Source organism: Corvus moneduloides, chromosome 20 (assembly GCF_009650955.1).
Source record: "Corvus moneduloides isolate bCorMon1 chromosome 20, bCorMon1.pri, whole genome shotgun sequence".
Classification (NCBI taxonomy): domain Eukaryota; kingdom Metazoa; phylum Chordata; class Aves; order Passeriformes; family Corvidae; genus Corvus; species Corvus moneduloides.
Window position 1 is genome coordinate 5,271,653 of NC_045495.1, and position 16,616 is coordinate 5,288,268.

Genomic DNA, 16,616 nt, shown 5'->3' on the forward strand with positions numbered 1-16,616 from the left:
TGGCTGCAGACCAGATGAGCCAGAATTCCAACAGTTTTCAGTATCATAATTTTTTATTGCACAACACAACTTTTATATTCACATTTTCTTCTATGTGTTTTAAATAAAAAACATATAGACTATATATTACCTGAACTGAAAAGTCAAAAGTATTAAGAAATAATACACTGCAGTACTCACAGTATTGAACATCACACGTCAACATAATTATTAACGAAACACATTTGGAGATAATTCCAAACCCTGATCGTTAGCATCCAGGCTGGATTTTCAAAGGCATTACGGGTTACAATGCATAGACACATATAATTTATAATTCAGCAAAACAAAATCCATTTATAAAAGTCACAGTGAGAGTGGAGGTAAACTTATACTAAGCTTGTGTAAGTAAAATAACTACGAACTGCTGTTCTGGAAAGTGATTTCCAGTTAGAGAATTATATACAGGAGATAATAACAGAACAGAGTTATCCTCTGAAATCAGCTTATTTGCAGAAAGGTAATGAAAGACCGGGTTGGTTTTTTTCATAGCCCAAAATTTAGAAGTATCCTGGGTCCTCTGTGCTGTGTGTGAAAAACCTGAAAACATCTTCAGGGCTCAGTAATGCCAACCACAACCTAAAGCCAGCGGGGTCTGTAAATTGTCCAAAGTAAAGCAGTCATTAAAAGAAGCAAAAGAAATATATCCCAGAGTTTATAATGAGTTAAGAGATCATTTTTTCTGTGCTGTCTGCTCTGAAATCTTCCCTTACCTGCCAGGCAGTTGTGTCCCAAGTGATTGCTCTGCTTTGCCATGCAGAAAAGAAAGATCCAGCTGTGACATAAAGGTCCTCTAAACCAGATTCAAGCAGTGTGACCCTGCAGCCACCTCACCCATCACTGCTGCATTCCCCGTGCAATCCACAGCCACTGGATTTTCCTTTCCTCTCCCAGAACCACTGCACGATGAACTTACACAGAAACGGGTGAGTGGTGGAGGGCTCACACAAACGGGGTGGATGTTCCTGTGCCTCCCAACACAAGAGCTGAAACCAAACACAAAGAACAACTTTGCAATGGGAACAACCAGCTCTGACAGGAATTTTTCCCTGCTGCCACTTCCATCATCTCCCTCATCATGTTCCCTGTCATCTCTAAACAACGAGCAGTGAGGATAAACCTGGCAACGAGGGCTCCCAGAGCTTGCAAATGCCAAATGAAGCTAGAAAACCATGACCTTTAATTATATCAGTGATTAGCTTTTTAGGGAAAAAACCAGATGAGGGATCATGCAGCTATCCTTCAGCTCACAGCAAGGCCCTCAGCCCCCAAAATACTGCTTAGGCTGAATACATATATCCTATGTAAGTGCTTAAAAGAAGTAAGAGTTTGCACTTCTTAACAGTCATTAGGAAGAAAAAATAAAGCAGAAGGGTGAAATTAAAGTGATTGTGCTCTATGTTAGTTTAATCCATTTATTCAGGTATTTTTGAGAGTAGTAGAATTTAATAAATAAGATTCTTTAGACACTAACAGTCACCATACTGCAATATTAAAATATCAGTTTAATAATGAGTTTAAAATAAGCTGGCAAACAAATCTGAGGGTGCAGCAGAGAAGAGATAAATTTCCTGCACATGGAATTGCAGCCGTGAAAGGTTAGAGAAGGGGGTGAGGACCACGGGGGATCCAGTTGGAGTCATTAACTGGGAATGTTCAGCCCAGACACCTCATCTCCTCCTACACTCATCCAACAGAGGGGGTGTGGGGGAGTGGGGATCAGGATCTCAAAGTTTTCCTTTAGAGGTAGTGAGGATTGTCCCTGGGAATCACACTGCAGAAGGAATTCCCTCCCACTTCCCTATTTCCAAAAACCAGTGCTCAGTGCACAGGACTCACTGGAAATCAGCTCACTGGGCTTCAGGTTTCACTGGGAAAACTCAGATACACCAAAAAGCTCAAATAAAAGGACTGCCCAACCTCTGTATCAGAAAACATCCACTGCACCAACTCAGAGGAGATCAGGGCTTAACAAAGCCATCAGAGCAGTTTAAACTATCCACATCCTTCAGTTTGCTGGAATTTTAACAATCCCTCAGCAAGGCCAGGTTTAGCTGATCTGCAAATCAGCTCATTCCTCATGACAGGAGGGTTTGAGTTTTGCCTTCAAGGACTCGAGAGCCAGACCCTGTGACCACTTTGACTCCAAGAATGGAGCCTGGAGTGGATTAAGGAGCCCTGATTCTCCTCATCACTCACTGTGGACAGCCAAGAAAGATTCCTGGTTTTCCTGTAACCTTAACAGCCTTTGGGATGGGTGATTTTACAAATGAGGGCAGGAGATACCTAAGGCATGAGCTGGCTTATCACAAAACCAGTGTTTAACTCAACCCTTATCACTCTTGTTAGATTCAGGAGAGATTATTACACAACTAACAACAAAATCTCAGAAATATTCACGTTAACAAATCCAGGTATTTGCATATATTACATCATGAGGTGTCTCCCAAGCAGACTCCCTAAAACTTAAAAAATCCCTCAAGAGGGGGTGATGCAGAAATTCCTGCTGCAATAATTGACTGCTTTTGTTATTAAGGTAACTAAACCTGAAGTGCTTCCAAAAAAAAAAGAACTCACATCCTCATCAATGCAGAAGCTGATCCCTCATTATAGGTTAAAATAAAAATTAAACTGTAGTTAAAAATCCAGCATATGCACCATAAGGATCTGTTCATGGCTCAAAGGCTTCCCAGATCAAAGCTGGAGGCACCTTCACTTTCCTCTGAGGAGGATGGAAGTTCAGCAAGGAGTATTTCAGATTCCTGTGCAGAATATTGGGTATTCAAGTTAAAAGTCTATACCAAGTCCAAAAGTTAATTTTAGATTTTTTTTTAAACTCTTGAGATCAACAGCCATGAAGCGGCTGCTGTGCATAAACACCTTTTCATGTCATTTTTGAGTGCTTCATAAAGAAGGGTAATTTTCCTTTTTTTTATTTTCCTATTCTTTATTTTCCTTTTTTCTCCCTCTTCCTATTTCACAAGCATAAAACAGATGCAGAAACATTTCACGTGCTGTGGAATCGGCCAACTCACTTCATGTGAGACCCCCCTTTGTTCCCTGTTAAAAACCACTCCACAGGGGATATAAAGGAAATGTTAAAAACATTGGTCTTGTCATGTTTTTGTTCACACACACGGAGCAATGTAAAAAATAGTTAATAATTCTCATTTTAAATAAATATCAACTGTTCCACCATTCCCCCAATATTCAATATTGATGACAGGAGACCATTTACTGCTCACACACACAGGGATTTGGGAGTGTGGGGGTGGAAAAGTGGCAAAAAAAGCTAAGGGAGCACAGAAAAATGTTTTAGCAAAACTCTGGCCTGCCCAGATATAAAGAAAAGTCCTAAATAAAAAAAAAGGAGAAGAAAAAAGGAAAAAAAAAAAAGCAGTATTCCATAGTTTAATGAGCCAATTCTATACAAAACCCATCAGTCCTCTCAAACATGGATTTAGTAGATCAGCTACTCACATTTTTTTGTTGCAAATGTAGAATTTCAAACGCTACAGGCCCAGAAAAGAGAAATCAATCATGTTACATAACCCAGTTTTTAGATGACACTCCCCTGCCATCCACCTGCACAATTCTTCTGCTTCTGCCAAAAAATGAGCACAGGTTAGGCAAGAGCAGCTCAATCCTTGTAAACAAAGACTGCTTGGAACCATTAAAATGTTGTTAACCTGCACAAATCCCAAATTCCAGCACTAATTAAAGCATGTGGGCTTAAATCCATGTTTTCCTTTCCAGTATTGCACTTAATGTCTTCAGGAGGATGAGAACTTCGATTAAGACACAGCTGATACAGACCAAGATTTTCATTTTCTCTTTTTGGTTGGGTCACCTTCCTTAATTATTGAAGCAATGAACAGGAAAAAGTTACAAAATCCCAACGTGTGCATATAAAGAAGTAACAAAATTGACTGAAACAGGAATTTTGTCATCACAGCTTCTCCTGAACAACAGCAGGAAAATTCCTAAAGCCAAACCAAAAAAACACACTGTGAAAAACAAATTGTGATCCATTTCTGCGAGGAGTGCTGGAATCCAAACCAGAGTTCTGTAAATACATTTATGGGAAGTGGTAAAAAAAACCCCACTGAAAATCCCAGTAAAACTGCAATTCTCATTGTAATCTGAAAATCTGAAATTTTAAATCTGTAAATCTGAAAATCCGGAACTTAAATATCTGAAGTGCACAAGCAGCCAGAACTTTGTGAGGCTCAGATTTAAGATGTTATTTAATTTTATAAGAAATTGTGGTTTGCAGTTTGAGATTCCTTGGGAAAAAAGAAAAAATGTAGGCAGCAAAGCAGCAAAGAAACCAAGCAAAGCTTCCTCTCATTGTAGAGAAACTTTAGTCTCAGCTTAACTTTTAATTTTGGGTTGCCAAACACAACTGCAAGAACTTGTAAAACCAAGGCCATTAATTCAGGCAACAATTGAAACAAACTTAAATTTAGATCCAAATGTGCAGAACTCCCTCTGTTCAGATTTATCTCTGGCCTTGAAACTCAGCACAGTGATCCCTGTGAAAGGAAACACTGCAGAGATCAGCAGGGAAACGCTCACCTTAGAGAGACAATTTCATTCCTAAATTCAATACCTCAAAGGGTGACGAGGCAAAAAAAGGGTCTCTTCTTTTGCAAGACAATTTGATCCTAAAGTTCTTAGAGTTATTCTAAAAATTACCTCAGCTAACTGAGAATTTTGATCTCTGTCATTAATGTTTCTTAAGGATTTTGGTCAAAAGTTGAATTAAGCAGTATTCTTGGATTAATTAATCCAATGGAATGTAATATGCAAATATTTCCTTTTCCTCTCTCTTTAAGGTTATCTTGAAGCCCCTTCAAGTGGGTTGAGTTTTCTGTACCTCACAAAACAATAAGATTTTCAGACTTTTCTCCATTTCAGTTTTGGGCTGAATTCAGGAATTAAAATTTGGGATGTGGTTGCTCATGTCAGAAGTACAAAAATTACCTTCTGAAGAAAATATAATTCTGCAGTGGCTGCCTCTTCCAGCATGGAAAGAAGTTTCCTACTGCTTTAGAGTGGAGAAATATTTGAATATCAAGGTTGAATTTTCTTTTTCCACTATGACACCAGGAGGGGTCAACAAGAATGATAAAATTAAGATTTAATTGTCCAAAGAAGGTGAAGTGAAGGAAGCACTTGTCTAATATCATCTGACTTTAAGTCTAAAATAAAGTTTAATATCACAGAATGTAAAAAGAGTCAGTAATAAAATAATATACATTAAATATTCCTCTCACTACTGCTAATAGGAACATACATACAGGGTTTTCTCATTTACCAAAAGCCTTTGTAAATGACCTGATTCTAAAGAGCTTTTTTTTTGTAGATATTGTAAACATTTAGAATTTCTAAGGCTAAAAACAGGCACAAGTCTTCCATGAACAGTTATTATTCCTAAAAGCATTAAGGAATATATTCCAAATCTGCTACTCCTTTTGATAACAATGGAAATAATTGAAGTGTAACATTATAATTCACAATGTAGATTCTTAATTAAAAAGAAATACAGCTTAACCCTGACAAACAATTAATAATATATAGGGAATACTCCTTTTTTTGTTGTTGTTTTTTTAATTATCTAGTACATCAGAATGACATTTCCAGAATCTTTGTGCTGGGTACGACTCAAATTTTATAAAGTGGTAAAGTTGAAGGAGGAACTAAAACATTTCTAGGAGGGTAAAACTGAAACGTCAGCTTTAGTAGCACCCCAGATTCCCACCAATGCAGGAAAAAAATCTGCAATTCCATCCTGAAGCCACGTAGTTGGTGGCACCTTTGAGCAGATGTTCAGACACTGCCCTCCATCCTTCCCATGAGGTGATTTTGTTTTGTGCCTCGTTAAGGTACCTGAGCCAACAGTCTGATTTCGGGCTGGTTTTTCAAGTTTCAAGAGGTTTTCCCAACCCCTGCACCAGGTTCCCTTTGCTGCCAAGCAGGCTGATCCCAAGGAATGTGAGCAGCAACGCCACTGCCAAGAATCTTTGTGTCCTCTGGAAGTCCTTGCATCCCTTTGCTCTGCCACCACAACTCACCACCAGGTGATCTTGAACTCGTAGATGGGGCGCTTGCAGTAGTAGTGGTTGATGAGGTGCTTGTCGCACACGCCGATGCACTGGTGGTCCACGGTGATGCCGCGCGCGGCCAGGTCGGTGACAATGCAGTGCAGGAGGTCGTAGACATCGGCCACGGCCTCCCAGGGCCCGAAGGACACGTCCACCTCGCAGTGGTGCTCGAAGAGCTTCGTCTCGCTCTCGCTCCGCTCGAAGCGCAGCGAGTTGAAGTGGGGGCACTCGTAGGGAGTGATGGGCATCTCCTCTTTGAACACACACACCTTCAGCTTGGCAAACCTGGCTTTCCTCTGCATGGCTCGCAGCTTGGCTATCTCGATGATTCGCTCCAGATGGTCTGAAAAAAGAAAAGGGCAAAGACTTGAGAATTACAACAAAGCACCAAGGAAAAGAGATCAAAAGCAATTGTTTCACGTGAAACATTTCACTGCAGTTGTTCTCAGCGTGGTATTGATGCCATGAAGATTTTTGCCTTTTCTTTTATACCCCTGTTATACCTTTTTACAACTCTGTATTCCTAGTACTTTTTGCCTACATTCTTGGACTTGTTTGTCAAGCTGAGAGACTCAACATTTTAGAAGCTTCATAGCTGGGGATCAGTGTGCCCCAGAGCCCAAGGTCCTCTCCAGAACACATTCTGTAAACCAAGATAGAACCATCCAGGGGAAGGTTCCTTGGGATGGGGGGCTCACTTGAGCCTCTCATTGGGAAATCTTTGATAGATCTGCTGATTAGTAACACCTATAAGGTTATACACGATGTTGGGAGGACACACACACTCGGCGGGGTGCATCTCGGTGCACATGACCTGGACGTGTGCACCTAAGGATCCTTAAAATAAATACCAAGGTAAAATCCCTTTTCCCCTTCTAACTGTGTTTGACTCTTGATTTTAACACCAGGAAAAGGTATCAGCATTAGCAGCATGTAGCAAAACATAGAAAATTCAAATCAATCTCAGTTATCTGGTGAACTTGGTGGCCTTAAGTTTATTCAGCTGCAAGTTGTCCTGGGTTGCAGTGTATTCTATTCCCATCCTCATGAGCTGTTGAAATCAGGAGGGGCAGTGTTTCCTTGCCTCCTCCCCCCAGACTATCTTCCTGTTAATTGCCCATCATTGTCCTGCCGCCTGACTCAGAGATAACTCCCTCCGGACTATCTTCTGTTAATGAGCCTAATCAACACTTGGCCTCATGACTCATTACCCCATTGTGAGATGCTCCACCCAGAGGGAGGAACCAAGCATCCCATTGTGGATATAATCTGAGATTCTGAACACCAGAGACAACCCTTCCACTGGATTTCAAGAGTACAGGAGCCACACAGCCACCACTGGACTTTCTGAGGAAGAGCAGACCCTTTTTTCCTACAGGATCACCGCTTCAGAGGACTGCAGCCACCATTCTACCAGACTGCTACCACCACCCTGCCTAACAGGGACTCAAGTTGTATCTTGACTCTGTCAGTTTGAACCAGTGTTTTCTTTTAGTTTTTTTTCCTTTTCTTTAATTTCCCCATTAAATTGTTATTCTGACTTGGTGCCTCCCACTAGTTTGTTTTCAAACTAGTACACAAGTCCTGACAAAACAAATACAGACAAACCCTCTCATTTAATAATATTATGGCCTAATCTTGCTCCCTTTTAAGCACAGAAATCCACACCCTGGGATGCAGCAGGATGTGGAGACCTCAAAGATCCAAACAGCATGAAAAATACAAAATAAACTTCCCAGCTGCAATGGGATTAGTTTGGGAGCTGAAAGCAGATGGAAAGCACGAGGTATAACACTGGAATCCCACTAGAAGAAACAGTCAGTGCTACTTTGTTTATTTACCTTTGTAATATGGCATTAGGCCCAGGAAAGCTTGTCTAACTTTTTCTCCTTTAAGAGGCTGGATATCCTCTAGATTGTCTAGCAATGGTCCTATGGAATAATACTGAGCTTCCTTGTACACTGACCTCACTCGTTCTCGTGGGGGCAGGTCACCAGATCGTAGGAAGTTTAGTATGTCTCTGAAAAAAGGGCAAAAATATCATTAACAAACACATTTCTGCCAAAACTCTTGCAGATGGGAAAGGAGAGGAAATGCTGGATATTCATTGTTTGCTCTGTTGAGACAGTAACTGAAATAAATGATCCATATTCCCAACATTTGTTTGTAAAACCGTTTGCCATGTTCAGGTTTCCAAGCCATCATTTCACATTTTGCCTCTCTGTTGATGTCAAAACTCATTTGAAAAAATATCAGTGTATTTTAAACAAAACATTCAATGTGGAGGAAACCATTTATAACACAGAAGAGGCCACAGTGTTTCATGGGAAAGAGATTGTAGTCACTGCATTTCAAATGCAAGGTGTGCTGTGGGCAAAGACCCAAACCCATGAACACTGATTGCCTTTATTAGCAATCTCACCCCAATTCAAACAGAGCATTAGTAATCATGGTTAGTTTAATTAAAAATGAAATAAAAGCTCAGCACTTAGGAAGAAATCCTGGAGGTGATGGAGTACGGCGCTACCAGCAAAAATAATTTAGAAAAAGAAATTCTTTAAGGCTTGTGCTTTTTTTTAGCATTTATATCCTGTTTAAAGACTGAAAACATCATTCTTTTAACTTTGTAAGAATCCTAGATTCCTTCCTCCCATTCCCTCTTCATTATAAACACTGAATATCAATAAAAACCCAGTGTTGTGCAAAGGAGTTTCCTACGCAAAGCAACACCAAACACTTCTTTAAACCATCAAAACAACTTGATACCTTGAAAGGTGGTACTCTAGGGGAGACACTGCACAAATTCAAAGCATTTCTTGTTTTGCCTTTCCCATTGCACAACCACCAAAGAGTTTTGAACTGCAATTACTCCTGTGATACTTTGAAGGCGTGTAACATTAAATGCTGCACAAATATGATTTAACTCTGAGGAAAAAACCTGTTAAAAATTAGTTTAAAAATAAGTTTTCGGTAAGAACTTTCCAAGGTTGTCCTGAGGACTCTGTACATACCCAAAGTAGGTGCCATCCCTGTCGATGAAGTACCTGCCCTCAGCATCTGTGGGGATGTAGTGCCTGCCACTGAACATTGCTGCCAGCATGGTGTCCTCGTACCTCCGCAGCGTGGACAGTCTGGTGGTGAAAAACATCCCTCCCACGTTCAGTGGGACAACTTCTGGGAACTGCAAAAGCAACCAGGACATCAGAAAGGAGCCTCGAGTCCTCTGCAGGTGACAAAGGGCACAGCTTCCAAAAGACACTTGCAGTTTGCCACCAGGACAAATGTGTGGTTCCTGCCCCACTGCCACAAACCAGGGAGCTTTGAGGGGTAAAAACTTGGATGCTTTGGCTTCTGGGAGGAACCAGGGAGTGGTTTAATTGTAGCTGGGAATCTGAAACAGCAGAAATCACTCAGCTGGAATAGCAGATATTTGAGGTGGCATTTAATGCCTCCTCTTGGATCTTTTGGAGAAAGGAAAAAACAAAACAAAACCCCTTACACAGAATCAAAAGGAAGGAAATCTCAGGTCACCCTTGGGACTTGCACTCTGCTGGTTCCTTTAAACAACCAGACTATACAATACACTGAAAAAAAAATCTGTATTTATTTACATCAGGCCTAAAATCTTACTATCACACGCCAGGATGCCATCAGTACCAGAATAAACACTTAACTGCATGTCTCAAGTCCAAACCTGGATGGAACTTGTAAATAAAGCTGCCCAGCTACTCAGATAAATTCAAGAGACTTTGTTTTATTCAAACGTGGAAAGTGAGCCGGATATCCACAACGAAATCCTGAGCAGCGTGTGCTGATCATCCCCATCCTCAGGTGAGCCCTTACCTGCTGAGGCAGCAGAGGTAGCGCTTGTCCTGCCTGGGTGGCGGTGGGAGTGGCCGGCTCTTGGAAATCATCCTCTGCATCCGAGCTCGACATGGCATCATCCGGGTTCGCACTCACTTTGTTCTGCCCCGTGACTACCACCATCCCTCTGGCTCTGGGGAGCAGCTCTGCTGGGTAGGAGGCCGTGGCAGTGCTGAAGGGAGACCCAAATTAATTACCCAAATGACCCGAATCACCGGGGCGCTCTCCGCAGCCCAGGAGCCCGCAGCGGCCGCGTCCCCCCGAGCGTTCCCAGCGGCAGCGTTACTCCCGGGAGAAGGATGGTGCAGGGATGCCGAGCACCGCGGCGGAGGGCTGGGGGCAGCAATGCCGCTGGCACAGCTGTTCCAAGGCCCTCCAGCCCCGGAGCCGCCGGCAGGGGCTGGGGAAGAGCCCGGCATCCATTGGCTGCGCGGTGCAGGGAGCGATTGGCTCCGGCGTGGCTTTGCAGGAAAATGTCATTTGCTGGGAGAATTTGGGTGGCCGCTGGCCCAGCCTGTCCCTCGCCAGGGGCGGGATGCAGGAAAAAGCCCTGCCAGGGGCGGGATGCGGGGACGCGTCCCTGCCATTGGCGACACCCGGCTTCGTCTGTCACCTTCACGGGAGTGCGGACGGGCTCGGCTGGGCTCTGGAATTCCCTGGGAAATGGGAAAATCGGGATTTCTAACCAGCCAGGGAACGCAGACGTTTGCCTGCCCACTGCATCACATCGCACCACACACGGACGCGCGCATGAGACACAAATATTTAACTCTCCTTATCAAGCTGCTAATTATCAATTTAATTTAACAGCTACAAGGCTTCTCAGTCCAAGCTCAACGGGAGAATGGGATGCACTGACAAACGGCATGATAAAAATAATAATTGAGAGAGCAGAGTAGCAAAGAGAAACGCCGCTGCTCTCCTTACACTGCATTATGTAAAATCCCTGCTCCCAGGATGTCTCCAGCAGCATCACAACTCCCTAACAAAGACATTCCACTGCCAGAGGCTTTATCTACCTCTAAACCTTCTCTCAAATCACTATAAGATATAGAAAGAGGAGGATTACTTGCACAAGCACGTCTGGCACATTTATTTATTAACTAAAGGATGCTTCCTCTCTAAATCAGCAAGAAAAAATGACATATAAATTTTAAATACTTTATTAATTATTCTGCTAACAGTCATTGTGCACACCGTCAGATCTCAGCTCTTAAAGGAAATACTGAGTTCAGAGTGAACCCAAACAGACCTGGGATGCTCCTGGGCAAAACAGGTATTTTTAGAGACCTGATCAGACAAAAACTCAGCCTTCTTTCCCCAAAATTTGGAAGTGAATTCTAGATCCTGTTTAACACCCTAATAAACACAGATAAGTAGCTACTCTGAAGCTTCAAACATTTCTGTTTGAGCTGCAGCTCCTTAAGAGGTTTGGCTTAGCTCAGCAGAGGGATTTAATTTCTGTTCTCTACAGTTCATAATCATTTTCTCACCACAGTCCAACGCACAGGCAGATAAATAAGGACAGAAGTGCTTCTGGAGGGTCACATCCTATTAACAACTCTAATATTTGTCCTAAAACAACATTTCTTCTGACATCATCAGTTATCCAAACAACTCAACTATGCCTCACAGATAAAGAATACACACAATATAAATGAAATATTATTTTGCTAGGGATTCCTTTAAGGAGGTAAACAAATTATCACCCAGAAACAGCTTGCAGAAAAACATTTATAAGAGGCACAGTCAAAAATTGAGGGTGAGCCCGTATTTACTGTGAATGCATTATTTATAATGCTGCCAGTGCTTTAGCTGCTATTTCCAGTTCTCTTAAGACTATCCAAAAGAACTCAAGATTGACCAAAGATGTGTTCTTTGTCTGCATTTTTCAAGGATGTCCCATAGATTTCCCTTAAATGGAGTGGACTGTGAATAAACAACATTCACTCCATTAAATACACCAGCATTATTGACCACAGAATGGGGTTTTGGGGTAAGTTCATCCATTTGGCACTGCACCTAAAAGGGCCTCTTTCCTAACAGAACTGGAAGCCTGAGAAAAAGGAATTTTTCTACCTCTTTCATAATCCTCCTTCAATATGACACCAAGAAAAAAAGCCATGAGACAGCATTAATTATGTTCTGCTCAGGAGTAACAACCTTCTCTACCATTGGAACATCCACACAAAACCAACCCTCAATAATGAGGTTTAGCAGAGCAGGATTTCAAGAATAAGCTCAGTGGCAATAAAAAGATTAACGACTGACAAGTTGAACCTGTTTTTTGATGTTCATTAAAAGGTGAGTGAAGTCCCTCTCTAGGCTGGCTTCACCTGTTCACCCACGGAGCAGCAAAACAGAGCTGTGCTGGCAGGAGCAGAGTCCTCCTAAAATAAAAACAGAAGTTAATCACTGCATTTCATGAAGAAAACACATCCAGCTGAATCCCAGAATGGTTTGGGTTGAACTGGACCTTAAAGATCACCCAGTTCCACCCCCCTGCCATGTCCACAGACCAGGCTGCTCCAAGCCCCATCCAGCCTGGGCTGATCCTCTTCCTGCCACTTAAAGTAATAATTATTTTTAACTATGTGCAGAAATACTCCTTTGTTAAATCTCTCATTAAATTTACAGAATTTATTTATTTAATAAATAAAATGCCTCCATTTCACTTTCAAATACATCTAGATCTAGATCCACAGATAGTTAATGGGAAAACCACCTATAAACAAAATTATCATTAAATCAAATATTTGACTGAACCACACATCAGCAGCACCCAACTCTACCAGAAATGCCTCCTTCCAGTCCTTCCACCTGTCATTTAAAAGCAGGGATTGCTTCCTGGAGCTTTGCTGGGGACAGCTCAGATGTTGTCCCACACACAGCAAGGAAAGCTCAGTAAATGAACTGGCCCTGCCAGTTTGGCTTCATTCCCCAGGGAATGACAGCAACCCTTGAGCTGGGCTTGATGCTAAGATTTAAAAAAGCTTTTCAAGGCTCTGCTGTTCCCTCAGCACCTCTATATTGTTTTAAACAACTTTTTCTTAAATACCTTCTGAGGTTGCACCAGTGTTGGCAAAGTTACAAACCTAAAAAAAGTTACATACCAACGAAAAATGACATAAGGGTTATACAGAGTCTTTTTCATTAAGGTACTGATGTATGAACCCATTACAAGAGACCCACACAAACTTCTGATCAAAGGTAACTCTTTGGGATGTGCTTTTTTGGGGGAGATACCAGCTGGATTGTTAGGAAGGCTCCCCCTTTTTTAAGAGAAACTGGGGTAGAATGACACCTGATTTAGCAGTCTCTGCACCACCAACTTCAAGAGACTCAGACGATGAAAGGTATGTGTGAACACAGAGGGAAAAGACACAACATCCAGTAAATTCCAACAAATCTGCGTCAGAATAGCAAAGAAACATCTTGGAAGAGGGGCTGGGATCTCTGAGCTGCAATAAACTGTGTTATACATTGGACTGGAAAATCCTGGACTGTAAAATCCCAGCATCTCTACTCATGAACAACAACACAGAGTATGATGAAAGGACAATGTAATCAAACTTTTGCAGCTGCGAGCAGAAACAGGGTGTATGGGTGGGTGGAATGGGACTCTCCATCACAGTGACCTTCCAGGGCAGGAGCAGGACAGCAGGGACACCTGGCTGGGGGCTGGGAGTGACCAGTGGGGACCAGTGGGCTGCACTCACACTGGTGCCTGGCACTGCCCCTCACACAGAATTCCCCAGCTTTTAGAGCTTGGAGCCATCTGACAGCTGTGAGGAGCACAGGCGTCGAACACAGACATCGCCACAGCAGGTGGATGGGGCAGCACAGCCCCAGGTGAGCTCAGGACTGAGCCGGCTGTTGGATACACCAGGTGTCCGTCAATTTAATCAATAATTCATTAATAACTAATTAACAATTAACTCTTAACTCTCACTTCGCGCCTTGCCGGGGTGACAGCCTGACCGGGCAGCGGGGTGGCCCCGGCCGCGGTTCCTCCGCTCCCCGACCCCCTCCAACCCCGCGGCCTCCCCGCCGTTCGCTCACCTGCCGCGGGTCGGTACCGGAGCCCCGGCCGCGGGGAAAGCCCCGCCGGGGATGGAGGGGATGAGGGGAGGGATGAGGGGAGGGATGAGGGCAGCGGGGCCGGCTGTCCCCGCCCGCGCTCACCTGGTGCCTGCCCGCGGCTGCGGCTGCGGCTCCGCTCCGGCCCGGGGGGAGCGGCCGCGCCCCCGCGTCACGTACGGGCCCATCCGGGTCCCGGCGGGCGGAGCCGCTGAGGCGGCACCGGGAGCGGCATCGGGACCGGGGATTATCCCTCAGTTCCGCGCAGCTCCGAGGGAAACGCCCGGCGTTAATTAGCCGGGGTTAATTGGCGGCCTCGGGAGCACCGGGGCCGCGCTGCCCTCAGCCGGCACCAGGGGAGGCCCCGGGATCGCGTGTGGGAAGGAGCGGGGAAATCTTCGTCCCTCAAGGCACCCAAGAGTCGTTCGGGGACGCGGGGTTTATCGGTAATCATCCCAAAGGGAGCAACAAAGAAACGCAGGAAAAGCAAAACTGTGTCAGATCCTAAGAGGAGAATTTATGGAAATACAAATATTTTGGAAAAAACTCCTCTCAAAACCGGTGAGGAAGGTTGAAACCACCATCAGCACCTTGAACCACCGAGGAGAGCAAAAACTGAGACACAATAACCACCCCAAAAACACCTCATAGAAATAATCGTGTTCCACACTGTATCCTAAAGATCGAAACTTCAGGATACAACTCCCAGCAGCAGCTTCCCCCCAGCAGAGCATCTCTGAACACAATTGCTTTTGAGGAACAATTTCAAGAGGCTAAAAATTACCTACTTCTTCCTGCAGTAAACAAATCTCACGTTACTTTCCTTATACCCCTCAGTGGGACACTCCAATTTACTATTTCTTCATCACCCAGCTATTAAAAGCAAACGAAAAGCATTAAATTGCAAACCTTAAAATAAGATCCAAACCTAGGACATGAGATCATATCTTCCCTCACATCAATATCTTGAATTATAATTAACACATCAATATCTTGAATTATTTAAATCTTAAGTTGGAAGCAGAACCATTAATTAATAAAGAAATAAACAAAAATCACATTTAAAGCATTTATTTTGAAAAATAAAATACAAAAGATCATTGAATTGTAATTGTACATGTAATTTATCAACTTTTTTTTCTTTTTTTAAATAAAAGATATTTAACATTTTCCACATATGAATGAAACAAACAACTGTTCCACCAAAAATCTTTTAGGACAAGCACAGACCACTTGTGAAAGCTTCGTACATTTAAAACCAAACTGCTACAAGAAACAAAAAAAATCTGTGAAGATGGAGCTCTGTAATTAAAACAGAGGAGCAATTTCAGAGACAGGCATTGCTTTTGCATTTTTTAAAACCTTAAAAAAAATAGTTGTGCGAATGTAATGCAGTTCTACATTAACAACAGTGATTTTTTTTTTGTTTTTTAACAGATTTACATGCGCTCACAACAGCAAAATTTGGAACAAAAACAGGATGAAAGGAACAGGAGAGAGCATTCTGAAGAGAGCAGGCCATGAGCAGCACACCTCTGATCCCAGGGGGACAGGCCTGAGGGATCATTCCCATGGAAAAGGCAGCAGTTGATCTTCTAAGGAAAAAGAAATAAAGTTATGTTTGAGCTTTCCTGGTAATATTCAGCTTTTTATCCTGGACAGCATTTTGGAATTACAAATAATGCAGAATTAAGAATAGCCACTGTTGTCTCAGTAGGTGGAAAATCACTGCCAAGACAAATCCTAGCCACTCAAACATTCCTGTAAGGAATGTGGCTGCTTTGTCCATCCTTTATCATTAGAGAGACTGCTTGGAGCATCATGCAAAAAATAATATATTGATTTTCCACTTCTATCCGAAACCCTTGTGCTCCTGGGCTGCAGTGCCATGCTGGAAGTGTCCCTCCCTACAGTGGGAAGTTACTGCTGGGAAGTTCCCAGTTTGGTTTCTCAGAAACTGGGCAGCAGCTTTAGACAGAAATATTGCAGTTTGAAATACAACTTCCAGAGCTAAGTGGCAAAATGAGGTTGATGCTTTAGTCATTTGAGCATTGACTGTGTGCAAAGATTATGGTTTCTCTATGGATTTCACACCAAAGGCCTGCAATTAATCTCTGGGAAGCTTTTAGATCCATTATTTCTACACTGAGCAGTGCTTTTGGCTATATTTAGGGTGTTTATATTTATGGCCACGTAAGGATCTATTTTGGGGATATTTGTAGGGCACGTTGCCTTGGGCTATTTTTAAACCCATTTTGCCATCTTTTGTTGTCAGGCCAGAAGATCTGATAGCAGGGCTGACAAGTAAAAATCCTGCATTAACACAGGAAATCTTGCATCATTCATTCCTTAATTGGTCTGGAATTTACTGAGCTCCCTGCAAAATCTTGCCATTGTTTATTCAGTGACTAAAATGCAGCTTTTTGAAAATACTGGCTATGAGATGTTAAATCAAATATTACAAATCAGCTCATCTTTAGCAGTTTTCTTTAAAAAACATATCTTCATATTTTGCTTACCCATGGA

The 16,616-nt window shown here is 42.7% G+C and overlaps 2 protein-coding genes across 7 annotated transcripts in view; both read right to left on the reverse strand.

Moving 5' to 3' along the window:
• Positions 1-34: 34 nt before the first annotated feature.
• Positions 35-14,316, reverse strand: KCTD7 (potassium channel tetramerization domain containing 7). 2 transcript variants are annotated; one of them, XM_032130124.1, is made up of 6 exons: positions 14,073-14,316; positions 12,291-12,400; positions 9,990-10,182; positions 9,158-9,327; positions 7,988-8,166; positions 35-6,489 (listed from the first exon to the last, which is right to left on the reverse strand). In XM_032130124.1, the coding sequence occupies exons 3-6, from the start codon at positions 10,131-10,133 to the stop codon at positions 6,113-6,115; spliced, it is 870 nt and encodes a 289-aa protein (XP_031986015.1). In that variant the 5' UTR covers positions 10,134-10,182; positions 12,291-12,400; positions 14,073-14,316; the 3' UTR covers positions 35-6,112. The 2 variants fall into 2 exon arrangements, with proteins under 2 accessions (XP_031986015.1, XP_031986016.1); XM_032130125.1 differs by having other exon boundaries at positions 14,196-14,314.
• An 829-nt stretch (positions 14,317-15,145) lies between these two features.
• Positions 15,146-16,616, reverse strand: part of TPST1 (tyrosylprotein sulfotransferase 1) — a 33,771-nt gene continuing 32,300 nt past the window's right edge. For 3 of the 5 annotated variants that reach the window (XR_004243993.1, XR_004243992.1, XM_032130122.1), the window contains one exon: positions 15,146-15,685. The gene's annotated coding sequence lies outside the window, so the exon portion shown is untranslated. The remainder of the gene's footprint in view (positions 15,686-16,616) is intronic. The other 2 variants (XR_004243994.1, XM_032130123.1) reach the window with 1 other exon arrangement.